The sequence below is a fragment of the Furipterus horrens genome, unplaced genomic scaffold (genome assembly GCF_987537825.1).
Source record: "Furipterus horrens unplaced genomic scaffold, mFurHor1.1.pri manual_scaffold_4, whole genome shotgun sequence".
NCBI lineage: Eukaryota > Metazoa > Chordata > Mammalia > Chiroptera > Furipteridae > Furipterus > Furipterus horrens.
In genome coordinates, this window is record NW_028327174.1 from 196,279,634 (window position 1) to 196,301,247 (window position 21,614).

Sequence of the window (21,614 nt, forward strand, 5' to 3'; positions counted from 1 at the left end):
TCTCTATCATTATATTATTCATCTGGCTTATTATATTTGGCAAAATTAAGACCATACTGCTGCATTTCTCTAGTACAGAATGTACACTCACCAAATCCCAAAGCAAACACTTGTCAAATTCACTGTATCGGTCCTATATTCACATGTTTCCATTTCCTTAAAATACAGGCATAAAACCTCTCAGCAAACAGAATGAGTCAAATTGATTTTTAACCACCCTGCATGTCAATAAAAAAGATAACATTTAACTTAGTTTTCCCATCAGGCCATTTGTTGATTGTAAATCTAAACTAAAACTGACCAACAAAAGCCAAGTGTACTTAAGTTTTCTTTCAACATTTTACAGCAAGCAGCAGCCAGGGGATAAGAGAGCAAACTTTTGTTAAGCCAGACTGCAATTTACAAACCCAGTCCTCCCAACAATCCCTTCCCCTTCAGTCATGACATTAGCCCATTTTACCAATGAGTTATATTTTATAAACTAGGGCTACATGTTTGTACTTCCCATCACAGCCTTTTCTTTACTCCTCTACCACCCTGATGCAATTGCTCTGATTAGAAAAACCAGTGTATTTGGACCTAAGCTAATGAGTCCTTGAATCTTTTTAATATTCTGACATCACCAAAGTTCCAATTTCAGAAAAACTATACCCCAACACTATGACAGGATGAGTACTACACGTGTGATTGCCTTCTACAGCTATGATGTTCACTGCAAATATTTTCAAAAATCTGTACTAGTAAGTGGAATTTTAAAACATCTATTTAGCACAACTTCATACCATTTTTTAAAATTTTCATTTCTGCACAGTTTCAGGGTTAGGCGAGAGTGGTATAAATTACCTCACAGAAACCCACAAGTAGCATTATCTGCTAAGGTGAAAACTTTGCCTTCCCTGGTATGCTGCTGGGGTCTCATTACAGCAGGTAAGCTCACATTCTGCCATGCACAACACGCTAAGTACCAGCATCTCCCAATTACATGGCAACATAAATCTCAAAGGACATCTGAAAAGTCTACACAGCTCCTGCACCCACTGCCGAAACACGACCATCACTAATGGAACGTGGCAGCTTTCTAAACTAAATATTCACACGCAGGGACAGGGATGCTAAGCTCGGCCTTATCCCACACTGAAGAGCGGATGCTAATTAAAAGGCCACACTGACTCGGGAAATGACTGCCCAGACAACTTTAGACACTGTCTGGAGTTTCGTTCTCCTGTTTCCAAAGATGTTCAGCCACCCAGACTTCCAGGATTACGCAACTGAGAGAAAGTTAGAGCAGGAGGAGTCCCCATGCCTTTGTACGTGATACTCCTCATTTAGAACGGTTTCCTCTCCTTCTCTTCAGCCTCTTTGCCCTACACCTTCCCCAAACCCAAGACAAACAAATTTCAAGTGAGCAGTCACATGTTCTAAGGCCATCTTACAGCCCCCAGACCCCACCGACTCCTCTTCTGTGTTAACCTCTACCGCCCTCTTGCACTTGTCATGTCATGACTTCCACAGCAGCTTGTGGGCCTGTCCGTCCTGTAGGCTGTCAACGCCTCTAAGAAAAGGGCCACATCTCCTAAGCAGTCCCAGAGCTTGGCACCTGGCTGGAGATCACTAACACGAGGGGGACTGGAGAGCAAGGGCCCCTTCAGTCTCAGAAGGACCACCACCTCTCAACAGTTTAAAAAGCCTTAACGGCCACTCCAAGTGGATACGAAAGATGTTCTTCCAGTGATGCAGGTATCAAGAAACTTGTGAATTGCTGCCAACTGTAGTAATGATGTTTTTAATAAAAGTGACCCATGATATGCAAAAAAAGAAAAAAGAAAAGAAAGAAACTTGCGGCTGCTTTGCTCACTGCTCTTCTGCCTTTGCCGAATTTAATGTGTCTCAGAAGTTTCTGAGAAAGCACCTTTTTAAAAAAACCTTCGTAACAGCATTGGGTACCCAGGGTGTATTTTGTTCTTACCATCATCATTTGGCTATTTTTGGAACTGTTTTCACTTTGGCTAGCAAAACTTAAGACTTGATATAGGCTGTGAAGCAAAAATTTTTTTAGAAAACTGTCATAATAGTAGTAATGGCTTTGAAATATCTCATCTAAGCCAACTTTAATCTCACGCCTCTTAAGAATTGCCAAGCCCTTCAAATACTGGCAGTTCCATTTATTCAGATCTTCCAATACATAAAATTTGCTGACCCCCCCTCGCCCCCTTGAGTTGATACAGATATATGAAAACTGTGACCTTTTTTTTTTTTGGCTAGAAATGAAACTTCTCTGCCGGTGCAAATTATAGGGGCATTCTGAAATTACCATATGTTTTAGATCAGAAGGTAAAAACAGCCCATGAAAACTTCCCAACCCCAGAAAGCTATAATTAACTCATTGAAATACAGTTCAAGCCCTCACATTTCCCTGCTCTCACAGGCAGTGGTCCCTTTTACCATTTAACATTCTGTGTTAGTAAATTTACCATTTTTATTTTATATTCATTTACATGTACAATGTAAACATACATAGGTACCCTATTTAAATATTTAGCCCAAATGTTATTTTAAACTTAATATTTCCAATGGGCTATTTGATTTAAAAAAATTAAGAAGCAACTTTCCTAAAATTCTTAATCACACTTCAGTGTGTATCAGCAAATGTGTGTGATGTTTGGCTGCTCTGAACACCCACACACACCCCCTCCCCCTTTTCTGATCCTGCACACCACACAAGTATAATAAACCATGTTAATATTTCATACCACTGTGAAATATGCTGGAGTATCAATTCAACATCTGCTGTCTTTAGGGTCCAGGAGTCCCGCAGAGACACTTTCAATTTGTAATTGAGTTCTATGCTGAATTAATCAGCAGTTTATCTTTTTTACTAAAATAACATCTTCACCACTAACCCAGATTTACATTAACAATTTATGCCAAATTACCTGCCAAGGCAAAACTTATAAGATTCTAAGCTACTATCCGTTACGCTCAGTCCTGTATTTCATTCCTTGTGTCTAACCTGTACGCAAGAAGGCGGCAAGGCCAGCCTCCCAGAGCGTGTAAGCCTCCCGCCACAGGTGACCGACCTCCTGGGTGTGTGATGCGGCCTCGCTCCTGACACGAAATTCAGGGGGTTGCTCCTCTTCCCCTGAAAACCACTGTTCCAGCAGTGGTTATGATTCAAAATTTTCACAAAACGAGAGTTCTAGAATGGAATGAAATCAGTCAATAAAAGAACTTCTCTTATTTCTTTTCCCAAGAAGCTACGACACTCCGTATCTCGGCTTTACCAGCGTACCAGAAACAGACACCTGAGATGAAGGGAACACTTTCGGAGCCTTACATTATGTCCCAGAGACCCAAGTTAGCACAGGCATTTCAATTCGGTAACAGATGGAAAAAGAAGTCCATTTTCTCTTTGATATCATGTTGCAGAATATTCTATTAGCAATATTTCCCTTTAATTCCGGTTAAATGTCACCAAACATTTATTTCTATTCAATATCACCCCTGAATCTAGCTCTTGCCTCCCTCTGATTAAAACATCTCTGGTCTCAAAGAAGTTATGTTTTTTGCCTGCTGGATATCTGCCACAGGTGCCGCAAGCAATACACTCTGTGAAATATTTCTCCTATATATTTCCCTACATTCCACAGTTCTAGGAAATATGTAAAGTGAAAACATTTCAAATGGAACACCTGCTCCAAAGAAATGCATCACAAATAATTACCTATCTACTACAGAGTCAAATAATCCCTTCTTTTCAATCTACTTTGCATGTGGCTGCATAAGGCATTCCCACCGCCGTCACCCAGAGCAGCCTCTCTCAATACCGCCTCTGGGTTACAGCACCCAGTGCAATGCCTTGCATCCAGCTGGCCCCCAATGAGTAACCGCTGACTGATTACATATTGATTATGTACGAAAACAAATTCAGTATTTACATAGCAAGGCAAAAGTGGGAAGGGACTGCACAGAAATATTTTTGGCAGAAAAATCAACAAAGAATTCTTAAAGTCAACAACTATGGCAGTTACAGTATTTTTGTTATTCCTCAAAAAATTGGAAAGAGGCCTTCAAATTTTATACCAGGTCACTTTCCTAAGATTCGTTGCTTCTTGAATTCCAGAGGCCGGGCCCCAAGAGGAATCGATCCCAGCTCACTGACAACTGTTGGTAAACCACGCCTTCCCCTCTTGGCCTCTGCCTTCCCACCTGCCCTTACTTCCTGAGACTGAACAGGAAGAGTAAAACAAACTTTCTAAAATTTCCTTCACCCTCTTCCCTGAAAATCCTACTTTGAACTTCAGTTTTCACTAAAGGCAGAATACAGTGGCAAGGGTGGAAATGATCACCAGCCACCACCATGAAATGGGGTTCCAAAGATACAGAGACGAGGAAGACACAGACTTGGCCAGAGGAACAGACATGCAAGTTGCCATTTCTAAGTCAAGGAAGACTAAGGAATCCTAGAGAACCAAAGGGAGAAAAGCAATTACATGTGAAATCCCAAACTCTGTTATGGTAGAGATCAAAGTCTTGCTCTTGAACCATCAGGTGAAAAAACAAAGACGACGTTCATCTGCCCTATAAGACCCCACGAAATGAGAATGTGAGCAAGAAGGTCCAAGGGCGTGACCTTAACTGAAGAAGTCCTTTTCTACCTCTCCAAGGTTGGCCTACCAGTGGGTTCAAACTTAGGAGAAAAATCTCAGTTTTAAAAGGAGAACACTCAGCATATCTGATGTTAGTGAGAAGCTTTAACCACCAACAGGGTCTTCTCGTTACCATCTGTTCTAAAGGTGTAATGGTAATTCTCCCAATCACCCACTGAATATCTGTTCATTTCTAAAATTAACTGTTTAATTCCACTGGATATGACTACTAAGAATAATTCTAATCAGTGCCCCAGAAAGTATATCTTTGGGTTCTGACATCTCTAAAAATTAATGCTTTACATTAAATACAACCAGCGATAAAATTACTGGGAAAATTAATACATTTTTGACCCAAGAATAAAAACACAATTTACTATGTCTAATGCTTCAGGTCTTAAGGAGAGCGAATAAGCAGAAATTAGGAACAAAAGCAAATGACAGAAACAGCCTCAGGGACAGCCTCTAAAAGGGAACTTTCAATATTTAAACAAATGCGCAACCAGTATAATTACCGCTCAAATCCAGTATGTAAGGAAGCATGTCAAATGTTTTAACGGTTCCATCTAAACAGCTCCAGAGTTCCATTAGTTCTTAAATAGTAAGGAATCCATCAAAACCACAATGAGATCCCAATCCACACCCACCAGGAGGGCTACAATCGAAAAGATAAGTAATTGACAAGGGTTGGAAATTAGAATCTTTACACACTGCTAGCGACCCAGCCACTCTGGAAAACAGTCTGGCAGTTTCCTCAAAACGTTAAATATATGACCCAGCAATCCCACTTGTGGGTATATACCAAGAAAAATGACAATATATGTCCACACAAAAAATTTACACAAATGTTCATAGCAGCATTGCTCCTAATAGCCAAAATGTGAAAAGAATCCAAATGTCCACTGACTGATGAATGAATAAAGTGTGGTATGTCTATACGCTGGAATACTATTCAACCGTAAGAAATAAAGTATGGCTACACGCTACAACATGGAATGAAATATTATGAAAACACTGTTGGTTAAAGAAGCCAGTCACAACGACCATATATTGTATGATTCCTACCATATGAAATGTCCAGAACAGGTAGGTCTAGAGACAGGAAGTAGGTTAGTTGTTGCCTAGGGCTGGGAAAGTCGGGGGACATGAGGAATGACTACTAATGGGTATGCGGTTTCTTTTGAGTGTGGTTGACTACAGTGATAGTTGTGCAACTCTGTACTAAAAACCACTGAATTGTACACTTAAAGTAGGTAAATTGTACCAGTGTAGATCATATCTCAATAAAGCTGTTATTAAAATAAGGCATCCAACATTTTTAGACTAGAGGACCTACACAATGTAAAAACATCTAGTGACACCTCACAAGTCAACCCATGAACTCACATTCTAATAGTAACTTTTTAAACACTAGGGATCACAACAAACAAAAATGTCAGCATGAATCCCTAAAAGCATTTAGTAAGAATGAATTTTGGCTCTAACTGTGTTTTTATAGTTAGTGGAAACATACAAGATACCTAAATAGATGTAGCAACCAGACCAACATAACCTTAAAATCTAAAAATCTGAAAAATGAGTTAAGTTCAGCTCATTAAACTGACACCTATTAAGGTGCTACAAGAAAAATAGTCTTAAACACCATCAATATCAATACAGACAGGAATATCATTGTTATGATAGCTATTGAAGGTCAGATTTTTAAAAAATCTTGCATTTGCTTAAAACTCTGTTTGATGCCAACAGGGTTCAAGTTGCACAGGAAGGTGCTTTGGCTAAACACTGATAGCCTTCCTTGATCTCCATTGTCTGCTGTGTGGGTTCCGTCAGCAAACCTCCCAGCAAGTGGTCACCTTCCTATGGAGTCATTAAACCTCCGAATGTCAGCTGGTGGGATTAGCCAGCAGCTTCCACACCTGAGCCCCCATGGCAGGGACAGAGGCATTTGGATCAAGATCACTAATGAATACAGAATTCATATGCCGCTTGTCAGGGCTCCTGAGCTCCGAGTTGCACAGATGCAACCTAAATAGGACGGAGGACAGAACAATTGTTGACAAAGATTAAAAAGTTTTGGCAGTTGGGAAAAAAAGAGCACCTCATTATTCAAATATGATAGTCTTGCTTATTTTTTTATTTTCGTTCAAGTTATTCATGATTTGCCTCAAATGGACAAATGCCATTCACCAACATTTAAAGACTTCCCAGTCTCATTACTAAATTTGAAGAGGGCCATGCCATCTGAACATTAGCTATATAGAGAAAAAGAGCTCTCTTACAAAGAATAACTTTGGGGAAAAAAACAATCACAGGATATTTGGGGTAGAAGACAGTTAAAAGATGAAAACAAATCTAGAATGCAAAGAGTAAAAAAGAAAAAAGTATCTTCCATAGCCAAATGACTTATTTATATTTCCCAGTATCTCTGCATTTCTAACTTCCTTGCACGTTTCTATTCCTGGGTTCCTTCCAATGCTTGTTTAGCTACTTGCCGTCTTCACAAGAACTCATCAGAGAAAAGGAACAAACCAAGCAGCCCACACCTCTGCTCACCTGGAATAAGATGTCTTCCCCACTCTGTTGTCAAAGAAGTACAGGCCTAGCAAAGAAGCAGAACAGCATAGTGATCAATTACATCAGAGGGCTCTAGAGTCAGAATGTCCAGGGTTCAGATCATGAGTCCATCACTGACTGACTAGCTGTGTGACCTCGGGCAAGATATTTGACCTCGCTATATCCTAATTTTTCTCCACAAAATGGGTAGAACAAAGTACAGACCTCACACAACTGTTGAACTGTAAATAAGACAATGCAGAAAAGGCTGTTAGAAGAGAGCCTGACACAGCTGAAGCACTGACCAAGCATCAGCCATTATGATTACTGTTTTCAATACCTTTCCCCCATAGCAAAACGGCAAATCCTCCCACAGCGTGTATTATGTGTTACACGGGCTTCTTCCTCTGTCAATATGACCACTACATAGGTCTGTCTCCAATTTTAAGCCTTCAGGTGGAAAAGAATCATTTCTCTATATATTACACTATAAATCACCAAGCCTGATGTAACTACAAATAATCATCCTAGACGTTACTATGTGATGTCTGTATCCTACTACTGAATAAAAAGCAGAAGCAGCTGATATATTTCAGAGACAATTGTGTGTGAGCCACCATATGAGGTGCTTTACAGACCACACCCAATCCTGATAGCAACCTGCAGGCAGGCCTCTGGATCCCCGTCTCCTAGATGGACAGTCTTGGACCGTCGCTTGCCCGGAGTCATGCCCTGAGTACAGTGGAAACAGCTCACAGCCTAACACTCAGCTCCCGTGCACCTTCCCGTCCGACCACACTGAACTCATGCTCTGTTTTCCTTTGGGAGCAGTCTATTTGCCAAACTGAACAGATTTTTTTTTTTTTCTAATGCTGAGCTCTTACACTATTATTCATCTGCAAAGCACAAAGAAATGAGTGACTTCAGTGTCTACCACTGGACTTTATAAAAAGAACAACAACAACAAAAAACCTAGAGTTATTTCTAAGATTGGCTGTCAGGATACCACTTTGGTATGAACTCTTTCATTATTTAAAGTGGATCCATAGCTGCCTGCAATGACGGATTAATTCTGCTTCCCCCGTAGCTGGGTGTTTGGCATCACGTTTGTGAGGTAACCACAAGCCTTTAGGGAGATAGCTGCCCGCATCTTTAGCAATCCATAAGGGCTTCTCTAGAGGCCAGCACTTGCTGAGTGATGAAACATGACTCCATAAATCAGACAGCTGAAGTGGCACTTGTATACGTCACCATCTATCTTCCCAGCTTCTCTCGGAAGGGTATGGGTAAGGGCTCACTCCTCGTAACTGCAGCCAGAGAAAGGACCACAACAGTTGGCACTGACTAAGCATGTGCTCCTTAAAACTGAAGACACACTAAGACAAGGAGAAAAAAGCCCCTGCTGGTGTTAGCACGCCTCAGGCAGTGGTAGAAGATTCAGCAACTCATCTTCAAAAGGCACAGAGCCAGAGCTCTAGAAAGCTGCAAAAATTGGCTAAGCCCACAGTCTTCGTTTCTTTAAGCTGAGCATCTTCAAAGTCTAGAATTCTAACTGTAGGGCACAGCAGCTGCCACTGCAGATCTGATCCTCTCAGCTTTTGGCAGCTCTCAACTTGAGATTCTAGCAAAAGAATTTTTCAAGTTGCTATTATTGCCTGTCATGGATTTATAAATATTGTGCACTATCTGCTGTGGCATGGCTCTCCTGGGACGCCAGAGCATGCCAAATGCATAACAGAATGAAAAACAGTTCTGTTCTTCAAATAAATGCTAATTTTTTTAACTGTGCTCACATGATATGTTTGGTGACCAACTTCAATAGTACAGAATATATATTGGGGGGGGGGGGGGCTGATTGTCTTTTCCAGCAGCATTCAGCTGCTACTTTCATTAAGCTTGTTTAATTAGATTCCAGATGCTAATTTGCAAGTCGATACCAGAGGGTGCAGGACAGCCTGCCTTTGAATCATCTCCCTGTGATGTGAGGGTCCTGCCGCACACCACTACCCCTCAGCGGCCCTCGCACGCGGGCCTGGCAATTAGTGCAAAGAGGGAACAGTATTGATCTTGACAGACTAAATATTAATCTTCTACCCATTTTAATGAATTATAATCTTTAAGAGTTTAAACTTCTCACGGGGCCAAGTGAAAACATTCCTTCTTACAAAGAAACGGGACGGAAGGAAAACCTAAGTTGCCTGATTCATTTCCTTAATGCCCTCCCCTCCCTAAAATACAATGTTTTTATTTCAGAACTTTTAGCAATTTTCAAGATCCAGACTCCTGTGAAGCTAACACCATATTCCAAGTGCTATGGTCACATTTCCTCATACTTAACTGGCAAATGGACTCAAAAGGCTTCAATGTGGTTATCACTAGTTTCCTGTCCAGCTAGCCTGTGGATAATACCCAGAATCTGGTTGGTTACTCCCTATACCAGCCTAAACAACAGGAAGAAAAAAAAACCTAGGGGAATGGCTCTGTGTAATTCATCACAAACAAACAAACAAACAGAAAAACTTCTAGCTGACCCTTTGTCATTAGGTCAACTTTCACATTTCAATATAGGTACAATGTCCAAATAAGCACCTTTGCAGATAAAACTAAAGCACGAGACTTACCACCAGTAATTAGTCAGTATTTTATGCCCTCGTTTATACCACTGCTAAGTGCCATGGACACTAAAGGCACGGTTATCAAACACTAAGTGAGGGTGCTTCTGCCACCTCCTCATCCACTCACTCAATACTGGCTGAGTACCTCCCACGTACCAGGTACCATGCTAAGAGGATTTCCAGGCTAACAGCAGGGAGAAAAACAAGAAAATAAAAATCACAAGACCACTAAAGGCAGTATTAGGGCCATAACTGGGTGAGGATTAAAGATTTTTAATGTGTCTTAAACTCACATGATTAGCTGGCAGTTTCTCTGAAATGGTGAGCCAGGGCTTTTACCTGGAGCAAGAACCTGGTTCAGATAACCAGCAACAGCAGAGGCCGGTCAGGTATTCCTGAATCCCAGCTGGGCTAGACAGGTCTGCTTTCCGGCCTATCACTTCTCAGTGAGCATGTGCCTTCTGCACCATCTTCTCTTTGCCTATGTACTTAATGGGGTATTTGCTTGGTCGACTCTAAGCCAATACTGTATATTATTTGAGGAGTGTACTAGTTATCTTAAAAACAAACAAACAAACAAACAAACCCAGCACTTTCCAGATGGGAAGAAAAGGAAAGGAAAATCCTTCTGTTTCCCAAGTGCCCAGGTGCTTTTGATGACTCAGATTTTACTTTAGCTCAGGGTTATCCTGTCTCAACTCAAGAAACACCTTCTGAACATCAGGGGATGGAAAACAGAGGTGATTTCATGGCCCTTGCCCTCAAGGATCTCCCTCTCTCAAAGGTGAGTGTGTGTGTTGGGGTGGGGGGGTGCAATGTCTCTGAAAACAGCCATAAAACCATAGGACACAAATAAATGAGGAAGCAACTGAGGGCACTGCTGGCAGATGACAGCAGCGAGGAGGATTCATCAGCAAGCACACAGCATGTTCTAGGAACGGGGGTGAGAGAGGCGGAAGTGGAGCAGGAATGCAGACCTATGTTTCCCAAAGTTTAATATTCGTAGCCCTGGGCTTACCCATGATGGCGCTACATGAACACATTTTTATTTATATTACTGGTGTGCATTTGTTTTCATATGACTTGGGAAAAATATAACCAGAACATCAAACCCAAGATTTCATATGTATAAACGTATTTTTAAAAACAAATTTAAATTAAAAAGATGAACTGAAGTGGTTATGGGGACGAGGGGGAAGGAAAGGGACTGCCGAGGGGCAGTCCGCAGTGAAGAAAATGTTCTATAGCTTTATTTGAGTCTCGGTTACTTGGTTAATTACAAATGCCAAACCCTATCAAACTGCATCTTATTATATATGTAAATGGCACCTCAATTTATAAAAGTGAGTCAATCTGAAAATTATTTTCAAAAAAGTACAGGTGGCACCTGGGTGTGGCAGAAATCTCAAATGTGGTGTGCAAATGACAAGTTCAAGAAAGGACACTAGACTGGCCCTGTCCGACAGAAACGTGTGAACCACATATATAGCTTCATGTTTCCTGGTAGCTACATTAAAAAGTAAAATTAGGTGAAATTAATTTTAATATTTTTATTTAACCCAATAAAAAATAGTATTGTATTTAACATGTACTAAATATAAATATTCCTGAGGTTTAAAAAAAAATTTTGTACTAAGTCTGAAATCTGGTGGTTTCTATTTACAGCACCTCTTAATTCTGACTAGCCACATTCAGGTGCTTAACAGCCACATGTGGTCGGTGGCTGCCGTACTTGAGAGCTCAGCTCAACACAATGAGGAGATGTTCAAGGTTTTTAAGGAGGGAGGGACTTTCACTCCATAAATACTACAGTCCAGGCCCAGCACTGCCCAAAGGCCCAAGTTTGTAATACAAATACAGTATTCCCTCACTTATCGCAGGTATTACATTCTAGACACCACCACCCCCCGCCAAAGTAGGAACCTTACATTTATTCTACACTCTTAAACCTACGTAACTTTAACAACATACGTGTACAGTACCGCAAAATCCCGCAATATAGCGAAAAATCCGCGACAAATAATTAAATATAATATTTTTTAAAATCCCACAATACAGTGAGGCTGCAATAAGTGAACCGTGATATAGAGAGGGACTCCTGTAGTTTAAAAGAAAAAAAACTCAACCACTATCTGCTTCCTCTAACTTACTTGTTTTAACAATAAAGCCAAGAGGTTGCTTCCTGAGTGTGGCCTAAAAACGACTGGTAAGTCATTCACGATTACAACAGCCTAAAGCTGTTCCCTCCCAACACAGTGACTGCTGTGAAGTGTGTGGCAGTCCCTGTCCTGCAACCCTACAAGACTGGAGAGGCAGCACGCTCTCCTGGGTTTCTGTTTGAGGCATGTCCAGAATCCTTTCCCCTACAGACAGGAAGTAAGCAGATGCAGTCACCCAACCCTGCAGTCTCAAAATAGACAAGAAAAGTTTCCTGCCCCAGAAAAACAGACTTCTGAAAAGACAGGAGATAAAAAGTTTGGAAATTTGAAACCAAAAACATTTCCCCGATTTCTATGCAAATACAGAACCAAATGACACCTTGGCAAAATTCTCTTGCTCAGCAAAGAAAGTCACTAAGACAGTGTCCCCACAACTCTGCAAGGCAGTCTCAGCCTTGCACTGAAACCGCATCCTTTCCTCTTCACAAGAGAAAGCAGGGTGGCCAGCAGTTAGCGGTTTGGTCTTCACAATAAATCTTTTTAGTATGTATTAACATGCCTTTAGATTTTTAAAGTATAATCTACTAACAATTGTTATACTACTATTTGCCTGCTATTTACTTTTAAACTCACTTCACTGGAGAAGCAGGTGCTACCCCCTACCTTAATAAAAGGGATTTTGTTGATTGTCAGTCTGCTTCAAGTTTCAATAACTTCAGTGAATAAAGTTACCTGAAATTATAAACTTGAGCAACCAATCTGAAACGGGAATTTGGTCAACCTGTTTGAAGGTCTCACAGCTAATACGGAACATTAAGTCCTCTGAGTTACGGATAAAAACGGATAAAGAACACAGCCTTCAGACTGATAATATTAAAAATGCTACTGAAGGGATGATCACATTTCCCTTTACTTCCCCAAATCACATCAATATCAAATTCATGGCCTTTGAATAATTGCAAATCTAAACTCTAAACAAATAGTGTAAAATTGTTTAGCAGAGTGTTAGGTCACTTCTAATATACCTCAAACCTTCAATGTTTTCTGCAATTCTCATTTTTCTTTAACATATGGAGGTCCCAATCAATTGGAAATAGACAAAGCTTTCAAGAAAATGTGAAAAGATTAATGTGGTTTAAAGGAGGGCCTGACATTACTGAGGCAATTCTCCAACGAAAATCACCAGTCCTTCTCCCTCTACCTTCATTATTTCTAATGGATTTGTGGAGCCTCAGGAACTCCTCTCCTTTAGTTACAAGACTGAAAGACCTTTTTTTTTTCCCTTTTTCTTTTTATGTGACCTAGTATATCTTCTTTTTTCTCTGTATTTAAAAACCCCAAACAAAAAATAATGCTGATATGGGAATAAATTTTCACACTGAGAAATGAGAACACAATCCTAATCTCATTTATAGTTGATACTTGGACCAGTTTACTACTCTTAATTGGAGCAAAGCACTACTGTCTTTAGTATAAAACACCTACCTAAATCCTATCTTTAGTCAGGTGTTTTAATTCCTAGAGATGGCCAAGAAAGGGAAGAAATCTAGCCATCAGCGACCATGTCACTCATGTGTGGCTTCTGGCAGGAGACCCCTGTGCTGGCTGAGCAGGACTCACAATGCCACGTTCTCTGGCTCTCATGGCACTTGGCCCAAACCTAAAGGCAGAAGGTGCTTCAGAGCTCCAACAACACTTGGTGCTCCAACGACAATGAGCTGGTGAAAGAACAAAAATTTTTAAATATGCAATCCTCTCCAAGGATGATTAGGCATAAAGCATTGTCAAAAAGTAATTCCCAGAGACATCCTTTGGTATCTAAACAAAACAATACTAGGAAGACAGAAATCTACATATTCAAAAGTAGGGTAAACCCTTCACAAACAGCCTACTAATTGTTGAAAACAACGCCAAAAATTAACATCTATCAAAAAACCAAGAGCAGATGATGAAGGCTGGCTTCAGGACTGTGTGCCTATAGGCCGGTTTGGCGGCGAGGAGGAGTAATGTGGCACCATGAAGTGTCCGAGCACACTCACTGAACGCTCCCATGACATTGACAACGGCAGACCTGTGGGCTTGTTCTAGGAGTTTTCGGAGGCAGGAGGTTTCTTAATGGGGGTACCTCTACCATTAAAACAGACTTGCGTGGAATGTCATTCAGAAGATACCACCCCCCCTCACCACCAAAGAAAATATAATAAAGGAATGTCTTTATAAATGTGTTTGAGACATTAGGTCCATCACACTCTGACGATAGTCCACTGCACACATGACCTTGTCCCCATCTTCTGCTCCCGAATGCAGATGCAGGACAATGTACAGGGATTTTTTTAAACTGCCCCCATTTTTAGGCCGGGTCTGTATGACATACAAAAACATACATTCTGTTCTTGGTGAGAAAGCACCTGTCCTTCTGAGATACCGTGGCACAGAAAGCTGAGTGCACAAGAAAACATTCAACACAGCAGCAGCATTTACGGCCAAGAAGACTCCTAAACAGCCCAAAGGCCAGAGCAAAGAGCTGAAGAGCGCTGGCTCCTCAAGCCCGAGAGGGCACGGCAGGGTCACTCCAAAGTGAAGCTCTCCCTGAGCAACCCGTCTTCTCAGCAGACACAGTGTCTGTGCCAGAAAGCATTCCGCCCACCAAGACTGCTGTACAAGCTTTGGAGAAATCAGCAATCCATTTGCAAACGTCTGACATACAACTGGAAAAATATTTGAAAGAACAGAACTGCATGGACTTACATACCTCCATATCTGGCCTAAACTTATCTTCAAACACAGCCATCGCTGCCAAGGAGCCCGAACCTGTAAGAAAATGATGCATGTTTAGTGCATTCACCAACTCTCAGCTTCTCAAGTTTACCTCAGGGCAGCAACAATGGCAAAACATGCCCAATGTCACATTCAAGTACCGTGTAAATATTAATCCTATAGGGCCACATAAACCAGGTAAACACTGCTCTTCAAAAGTCTGGAGCCACACTTACCACTATCTCTGGTAAACCTGCAACTGGCCCTACTTCTACTACTGACAGGAGTAATAGTAAATTATTTACAATGAAATGCTGAAGCAGGAAAATGAGGTTATAGAAAATCCATATTTTTTCAAAAAGTGAATGCCACATAATTTCATATATCCTATGCTGTGCGTCTTGTGCTCCGCAACTGTGGCTTGGCAGGCTGCTGGGTATAGTGCTAAATACCAAGCCAGTTTGAAAGAATAGATTGTTTTAATGAGCTGGCCCTGGTAGAGTCACCTTGACACGCACGGAAGAAGCTGCAGCACCGGCAATGGTAATAGGACTACGAGCTACAGCCACCAGGTTATTCCAGCTACAACTGTAAAACACTTTATTATGTGGCATTTATTTGGAGCTATTATTTTTAGTTTGTACTTTGAAGACTAACAGCTGAGTAGACAAAATGACAAAGAAACAAAAATTTATTACCACAATAGCAAATGGCTGAAAGGTTATGCGGTATAGATATTAACAGACAGCAAATTTCCCCCTATGAAAGTGGGATGTACAATAAAGGCATTACAAGTAAGTACAGGCTCCGTCTGAATGGATGGATAAGGCAGCGCAGCACTATTTGAAATTTTAAATTAAATTTGCTTTGTTCAGAAACCAAAGAATCTTCAGGAAACTATCATCTTGTCTTTACAGTCCTGGCAATATTTCAGGATACTGTACTTTGCGAGAGAAGACAGAGTTGCCCACAATTTTTTACTCCAATTAGAAGATTTTTTTGGCATTTATTACTTTTTAACTTCTTTTGCATAACACTATCTATTTAGCTGGGTCACAGAGAAAACCATATTTTCTATTTAAAATGATTTGTGTACATCGCTTGACCACCTCAATGGTTTAGCAAAGGAAAAAGGCGGCGATTAAACAGTTTCAAATGAGGTGTCCTGCTGATTTTATCAAGTCTGCTGAATGTATAATGAAAAAGGAGAAGCTGACAGCAATGCTGCATTGAGAAAATACAGACTACCTTATCTGAACCATTTAAGGAGGTCCAATTATAGATCAAATTTAAAGGGTAGAAACAGCAGATTTACAGACACAAATCAATGAACATGGTAATCCCAATGAATATGACAGATACTCCTGTTACGGAATATTGCCGCGGTTGAGGATCATTACCTTCACAGCACCGGATACATCACATCTAAAGCAGTGGGAAGCGTCAAGTGTAGGCCGGCATTATAAGCAATGACTATTCATTTAGGCTTTGGGAGCGAAAGGCAACCCCATTTTCCCCTCTCAGAATTTTTTCTCCTTAAAAAAACAGAGAGGGGATCTAAAGGGATATTAAAAGCTGTTTGGAAAGGACAGAAATTAAGGAGATATTAAGCTAGTACACGCAAATAAAACTGATAGGCAAGACCAAACCTCTTCATTTCATAATAAAGGTGTCCTTGAAAATCTGGAAACAGAGTAACGTCTGCTAATATTTTGAGTCACACGTTAACTCTGAGATTCCTGGATCAAGGGGGAAAAGTAATCTAAGTGTCTGTTTTAAGGTACAGGTGAGAACCACTCTCAGACTTAGTAGTAAAAAAAAAAAGCTGGTTTTGTATGGAAAACAAAGAACAGCTGTCATGAAGAAACAAGGAAACTGAAGTAAGGAAATCTAAAAAAAAAACAACTTCTAGACACAAAATGCTCCTACAGAGCACACAACAGCAGGCTCGCCTTTTCCAATGTGGTCCCAGAATATCTCTGTGAAGAAAGAACACAGGGTAACCGCACCGGAAAGCCGAAATAAACACTAAAAAAGGATAAGGGAAGGGGGGCTATCTACCTAAGAAGTAACAGCTTTGTGGAAAACTCGACTCAATTATTATAAAAGGGTAAAAGGTAAAACCAAGCTTACCTTAAAGGCATTCTTCCTTAAAATGTACTAACCCTGTACTCTCTCCTTTGCCACCCTTTCTTTGGCAGTTTCACAGTAAATAAATGAGTTTTACTCTGATTTTTCCTGGGCACATCTATTTCCTTCTGCTTAGCTCCAGCCACCATTTCAAGAAATGAACAATATTTCCCTCCCAATATAATAATTCTTTATCAAAAACATTTTTTCCCTTTAGAAACAATGCTGCAGACAAAATTTCTATAACTGGAAATTACAAACTAACTCTAAACTCTTAGAACAAACGAATAGATAAATAAATAAAATAAACTCTTAGAACAAAAAGTGTCTATCCAGTGCGAGGAGGCTGCTCACGTTATCAGAGACAGTGATTTTTAAAAGCTATAAGGTACAGGAGAGGTAAACATAGAAGAGACATGAGTCCCTATTATTTTGCTTCCCCCTTTATACCACATCCTCAACACACACACACACACACACACACACACACACACAGTTTTCAGGAAAGCAAGAGCTTGCTAAACTACCTGATTCTGCTTCCCCTGAGATCAAAGATAAGCAAACTCCAAATAAACTTGAAAATAAAGGAAAAATCAACATTAAAAACAATTTCTAAATCACTTGCAAATTAGCTCCTGCTCCCAGCTTTTTAGGAAAGGAGGACTTTGGCGCCCCCTTTTCAGAAATATACAGAAGTGCTAGGACAACTGACTTTTTGTCAACAGGTTTCTAGGAAACTCTGAATGCGTGTCTGCTATTTAGAAAACTGAAGTTAGAATTTCAAATAGAACTGCAATTGCCCAAAGGGGTAAGAGAACAAGATACAAATTTCAACATCATTTCAAGGCTATGCAACCTGGGGAGAGAATAAGGAGTTGGCCATTAAGGAAAAAAGATGGTAGCCCTGACTGGTGTGGCTCAGTGGATTGAGCGCCAGCCTGTGAACCCAACCGCAAGGTCACCAGTTTGATTCCCAGTCAGGGCACAGGTCTGGGTGTGCAAGAGGCAACCGGCTGATGTTTCTTTCCTTCTCTTTCTCCCTCCCATCCCCTCTCTCTAAAAATATATAAAGTACAAAAAAATAAAAACATGGTAAAAGCAAGGAGACTAGTCTTCTTCAATAATTTCATTCACGTTTTTTAGATTTTTATCAGCACCTCCTAAAACTACGTGTGTACAAGTCATCAGCTATCACAGCAGTATAGCAGCCATGTGACCTACAAAATACTTAAATATTTATATCCCATTTCCCCATAAACTGTAACAATGCCCCAAGACATTCCATTATCTCAGTATCAACCTACCTAACCTGGCACATTCACACCAAAAACTAAGGCAAAAACCCTTTGAAGGAACATGTACCCAGACTTTCTATTCCAGAAACAATCAGAACTATTCGGTTTCCCGTTAAGAAGGAAACGAAGAGCAAAGCCGGGGGCACTGTCCGCGGTACAGGGCCTCCAGCTTTACACAGGAGGCGAGCCAGGGAAGGAGATGGCCCCAGAGGGAACGCGCTTCCCTCCAATGCAGGGTGTGCTCTGGGAGCAAGGCGCGCGGGGCTGCCCTCACAGAACCCCCGGGAGGGAGAAGGCAGCCGAGGGGCGGCCGCAGTGTGTTGCCGGGCACCCGCCATGTGCCGCGCCTCTCTCACCAAGTCACCCCCACAGCAACCCGCCGGGGTGACCATGCGTCCCGTGTAAACTTACAGAACCAGTAAGCACAGGGCAGGACTCCTATCTCAGGTATGACTCTACGTCACCCTCCTTACAGAAAGTTCTACATGTCACAACAGTTCAGAGCAGACACCATGACCTGCCATGACTAGGTCTGTCTCCCTTGGTCCCCTCCTACCTGCCAATACACACACACACTTGACACTCCACCAGTACTGAACTGACAGTAATTCCCTAAATACTCAGACCACTTCAGGCCTTCCCCACCTCGGCACGCAGCAGTCCCCTTGCCCCTGGCAGTCCGCAGAACTCCTAGGCCGCCTTAACCCTCTGAGGTGACCTCTTCCCAGAAGCCGTCCTTGACCACCACACACATGCCCATCCTTTCCTACCTGCTTCCCCATGCCATGCGGTTTCGGGCACACGGCGAGCAGTAAATAGAATTTGTTGAATTAAGCTGGGCTGATCTGAGTACAACTTCTTTGGAGGAGCTGGGAAACTCTGAGCTGGCCCTCGAGGAGTGATGACAGCAGTAAATGCCCCGATAAAGTCTCCAAGAGCATTTATTGCCTAATTTACCGTACTGGGATGAATACAGGACAAACTCAAATGTAAAGCAAGTTCAATTTTCAAAAAGAAAAAAAGGCTTTAAACCCACAAAGCCATGTCCTATTATACGTCCTAGCCTGGTCCAAATCTCTGTGATATCATAGGAGTGAAATGCTCTCCTTGGACTTCTGCATTTTATTACCGAGGCTGTCTGTCTCGTCAGTAGTTTCCATGTGGCTGCTCCTTAGCAACCTCCACCAAGGATGCCTTTTTCAGTCCACCCACAGTTACTGAGCAGCCAGTGTGGCTTCCAGAACAAAGCTCTTTAAACCAGAAAAACAAGATGCAATTCAGTGACCAGAATTTAGAAACGATTGTGTGAGACACGGTCTATGACTACGCAGTTACCCACTGACTTACCCCCTGCATCCACTGTCCTCCCCCAAGCTCACCCACACACACCCACTGGACTGAACCACTCCCAACTCCCAAGCCTCCCAGCACCAAACCTCCCAGCAGCCAAGCCGCGTGGAGAGACAGTGATGGGGGAAGAAGACACAGTTCAGCTCTCTCTCATCCACAGGTCAGAAACTGCTCCGCACGCAATGCGGTTACCGAGGCGGGCACTGCCTTGCCCTCCCTGGCTGCCCTGTTGGGTGCTCATTAAAGAATCCCTCCTCTAACAGATGCCTCTGTGAGTACGGGAAAGAACGGTCTGCTCTCCCTCTCGGACTGTCAGGGACTGCCTCACCCACCGATCTTCAGGATGACACTGTGGGTCGCCCACGCTGTGACCTCCAGGAGAAGGGGGTCCCAGGCACAAATGCCACAAGGGGCCAGATCGCCAGCCAATCTTTTTAAAGTGAAATATCTGTTCTTATTGATAACAGGACACTGGCTTAAAAAGAGAGAATAACTTCTATAAACAATGTAAAATATAAGCCCTGAAACTCAGAAAAACATGAGCAGCATACAAGACATTAATAACTGAAAGGATCTCACGGAAAAATCACATCAGTATACCAACAAAGAAGGGGAACAGCAGTTTACAGGGAAAAGGCAGAGGCCTATACATGTTTAGAAACACTGTTCAAGTTCACTAGTAATTGAAGAAATATAAATTGAAATTAAATAACCTTTTTTGCCTTCTAGATTAGCAAAGATTAAAAAGAAAAATACCCAGTGCTGACAAAGGTGTAGTGAAGCAGGCACTCTAACATGCTTGTAGAAGCAAAAATGAATAGTTCTAATGGGCAATTTAGAAGCAGAAATCAGAAAGCATAAAGCTATACATACCCCCAGCAGAGGTTATTCTAAAGAAACTAATGGACAAGTACCCAAATTAGGTATAAACAATAAAATACTATAGTTACGTTCATTAAACATGACAATATTTTTGGGCAATGGAAGGATGTCCATGATCTAATATTTAGTGGGAAGAAAAACATGTTCCAAAGCAATATTAACAGATATGCTTATACAATATGTATTACACAAATCTGGAAGAACATAAATCAAAATATTATGCTTATTTCTGGGTGGTGCTATTTTCTTTTTGCTTACTTTAAAAAAATTATTTTCTTATTTTTCTTTAAAGACCATGCATTACTTACAATTTTCTAAGGTATAAGCCTGGAGGAAATAAGAACACGACATTGTGGAGGCGTGGGAAAGAAGAAAAGCACAAAGACCAGGCCTTTCCCAGCTGTCTCAGTCTTGCTGCGTGCCAGCAGCAGCAGGCAGCTCAGTCCTGAAATTTGTATAAGGGGCCCGAAGGTCACTCCACGCATGAGTCAACAGTCCCAAGTAACGACAGTAATGAATCATCACGAACAAATAAATATACTATGTCTCTCTACCAGCGTCCTTCCTTTGGATGGTCTTAGAGGTAAAAATCATCCTAATAATGAAGTCCTTTGAGCATATCAGTGCTAAGCCAAATCCCACGTTATCTAAAAGTCTACTCGATGGCCAACAAATTACTGAAAGGACCATACAAACATCTCAAAGCAGTCACATTGGTTTTTGTCTCCTCTTCAGACACGGCAGGTAGCAGCAGTCCTGCTTCACACAAAAGGGGGAGACTAAACTTCGGAGATAAGGATTGCCCAGATCATACAGCCAATGGTTAGGAAATCTGGGGACCTGCATCCAAGTCATCTGAATTTAAAGTGCCCAATATTCCTTCCACTCCACCATGCTGCCTCCTAAATAGCAAAGCCAAAAGCTTAAAAATCAAGCTTAGCAAGTAAGCATAAAAGCACCTATATTTTCTTAGCTCTGCACCCCAGGAAATCATGCCATCTAACTTGCTTTTCTTCAGATTTCAGCAGAACAATTGCCACACATCTGGATATAGTTAATTTTGTGACTTTTTGCTTGGAAATTAAAATGAGACTGGAATTTTCGCTAAATGTTTTGAATGATTAAACAGATATCATTCACTGTTTAGCAACCATTCAAGAGTCTGTTTAGAGTCTTTATTTTAAAATAGCACGTTTCAAGGGGGTGGTGGTTATACGGGGGGCAAAT

General features: G+C 41.4%; 1 protein-coding gene across 1 annotated transcript in view; it reads right to left on the reverse strand.

Moving 5' to 3' along the window:
- The window catches only part of PSMB7 (proteasome 20S subunit beta 7), a 52,246-nt gene that overhangs the window by 12,471 nt on the left and 18,161 nt on the right, over window positions 1-21,614 (reverse strand). Inside the window, exon 6 of the mRNA XM_090274709.1 lies at window positions 14,726-14,784. Coding sequence (XP_090130835.1) covers window positions 14,726-14,784 — 59 coding nt within the window. The remainder of the gene's footprint in view (window positions 1-14,725; window positions 14,785-21,614) is intronic.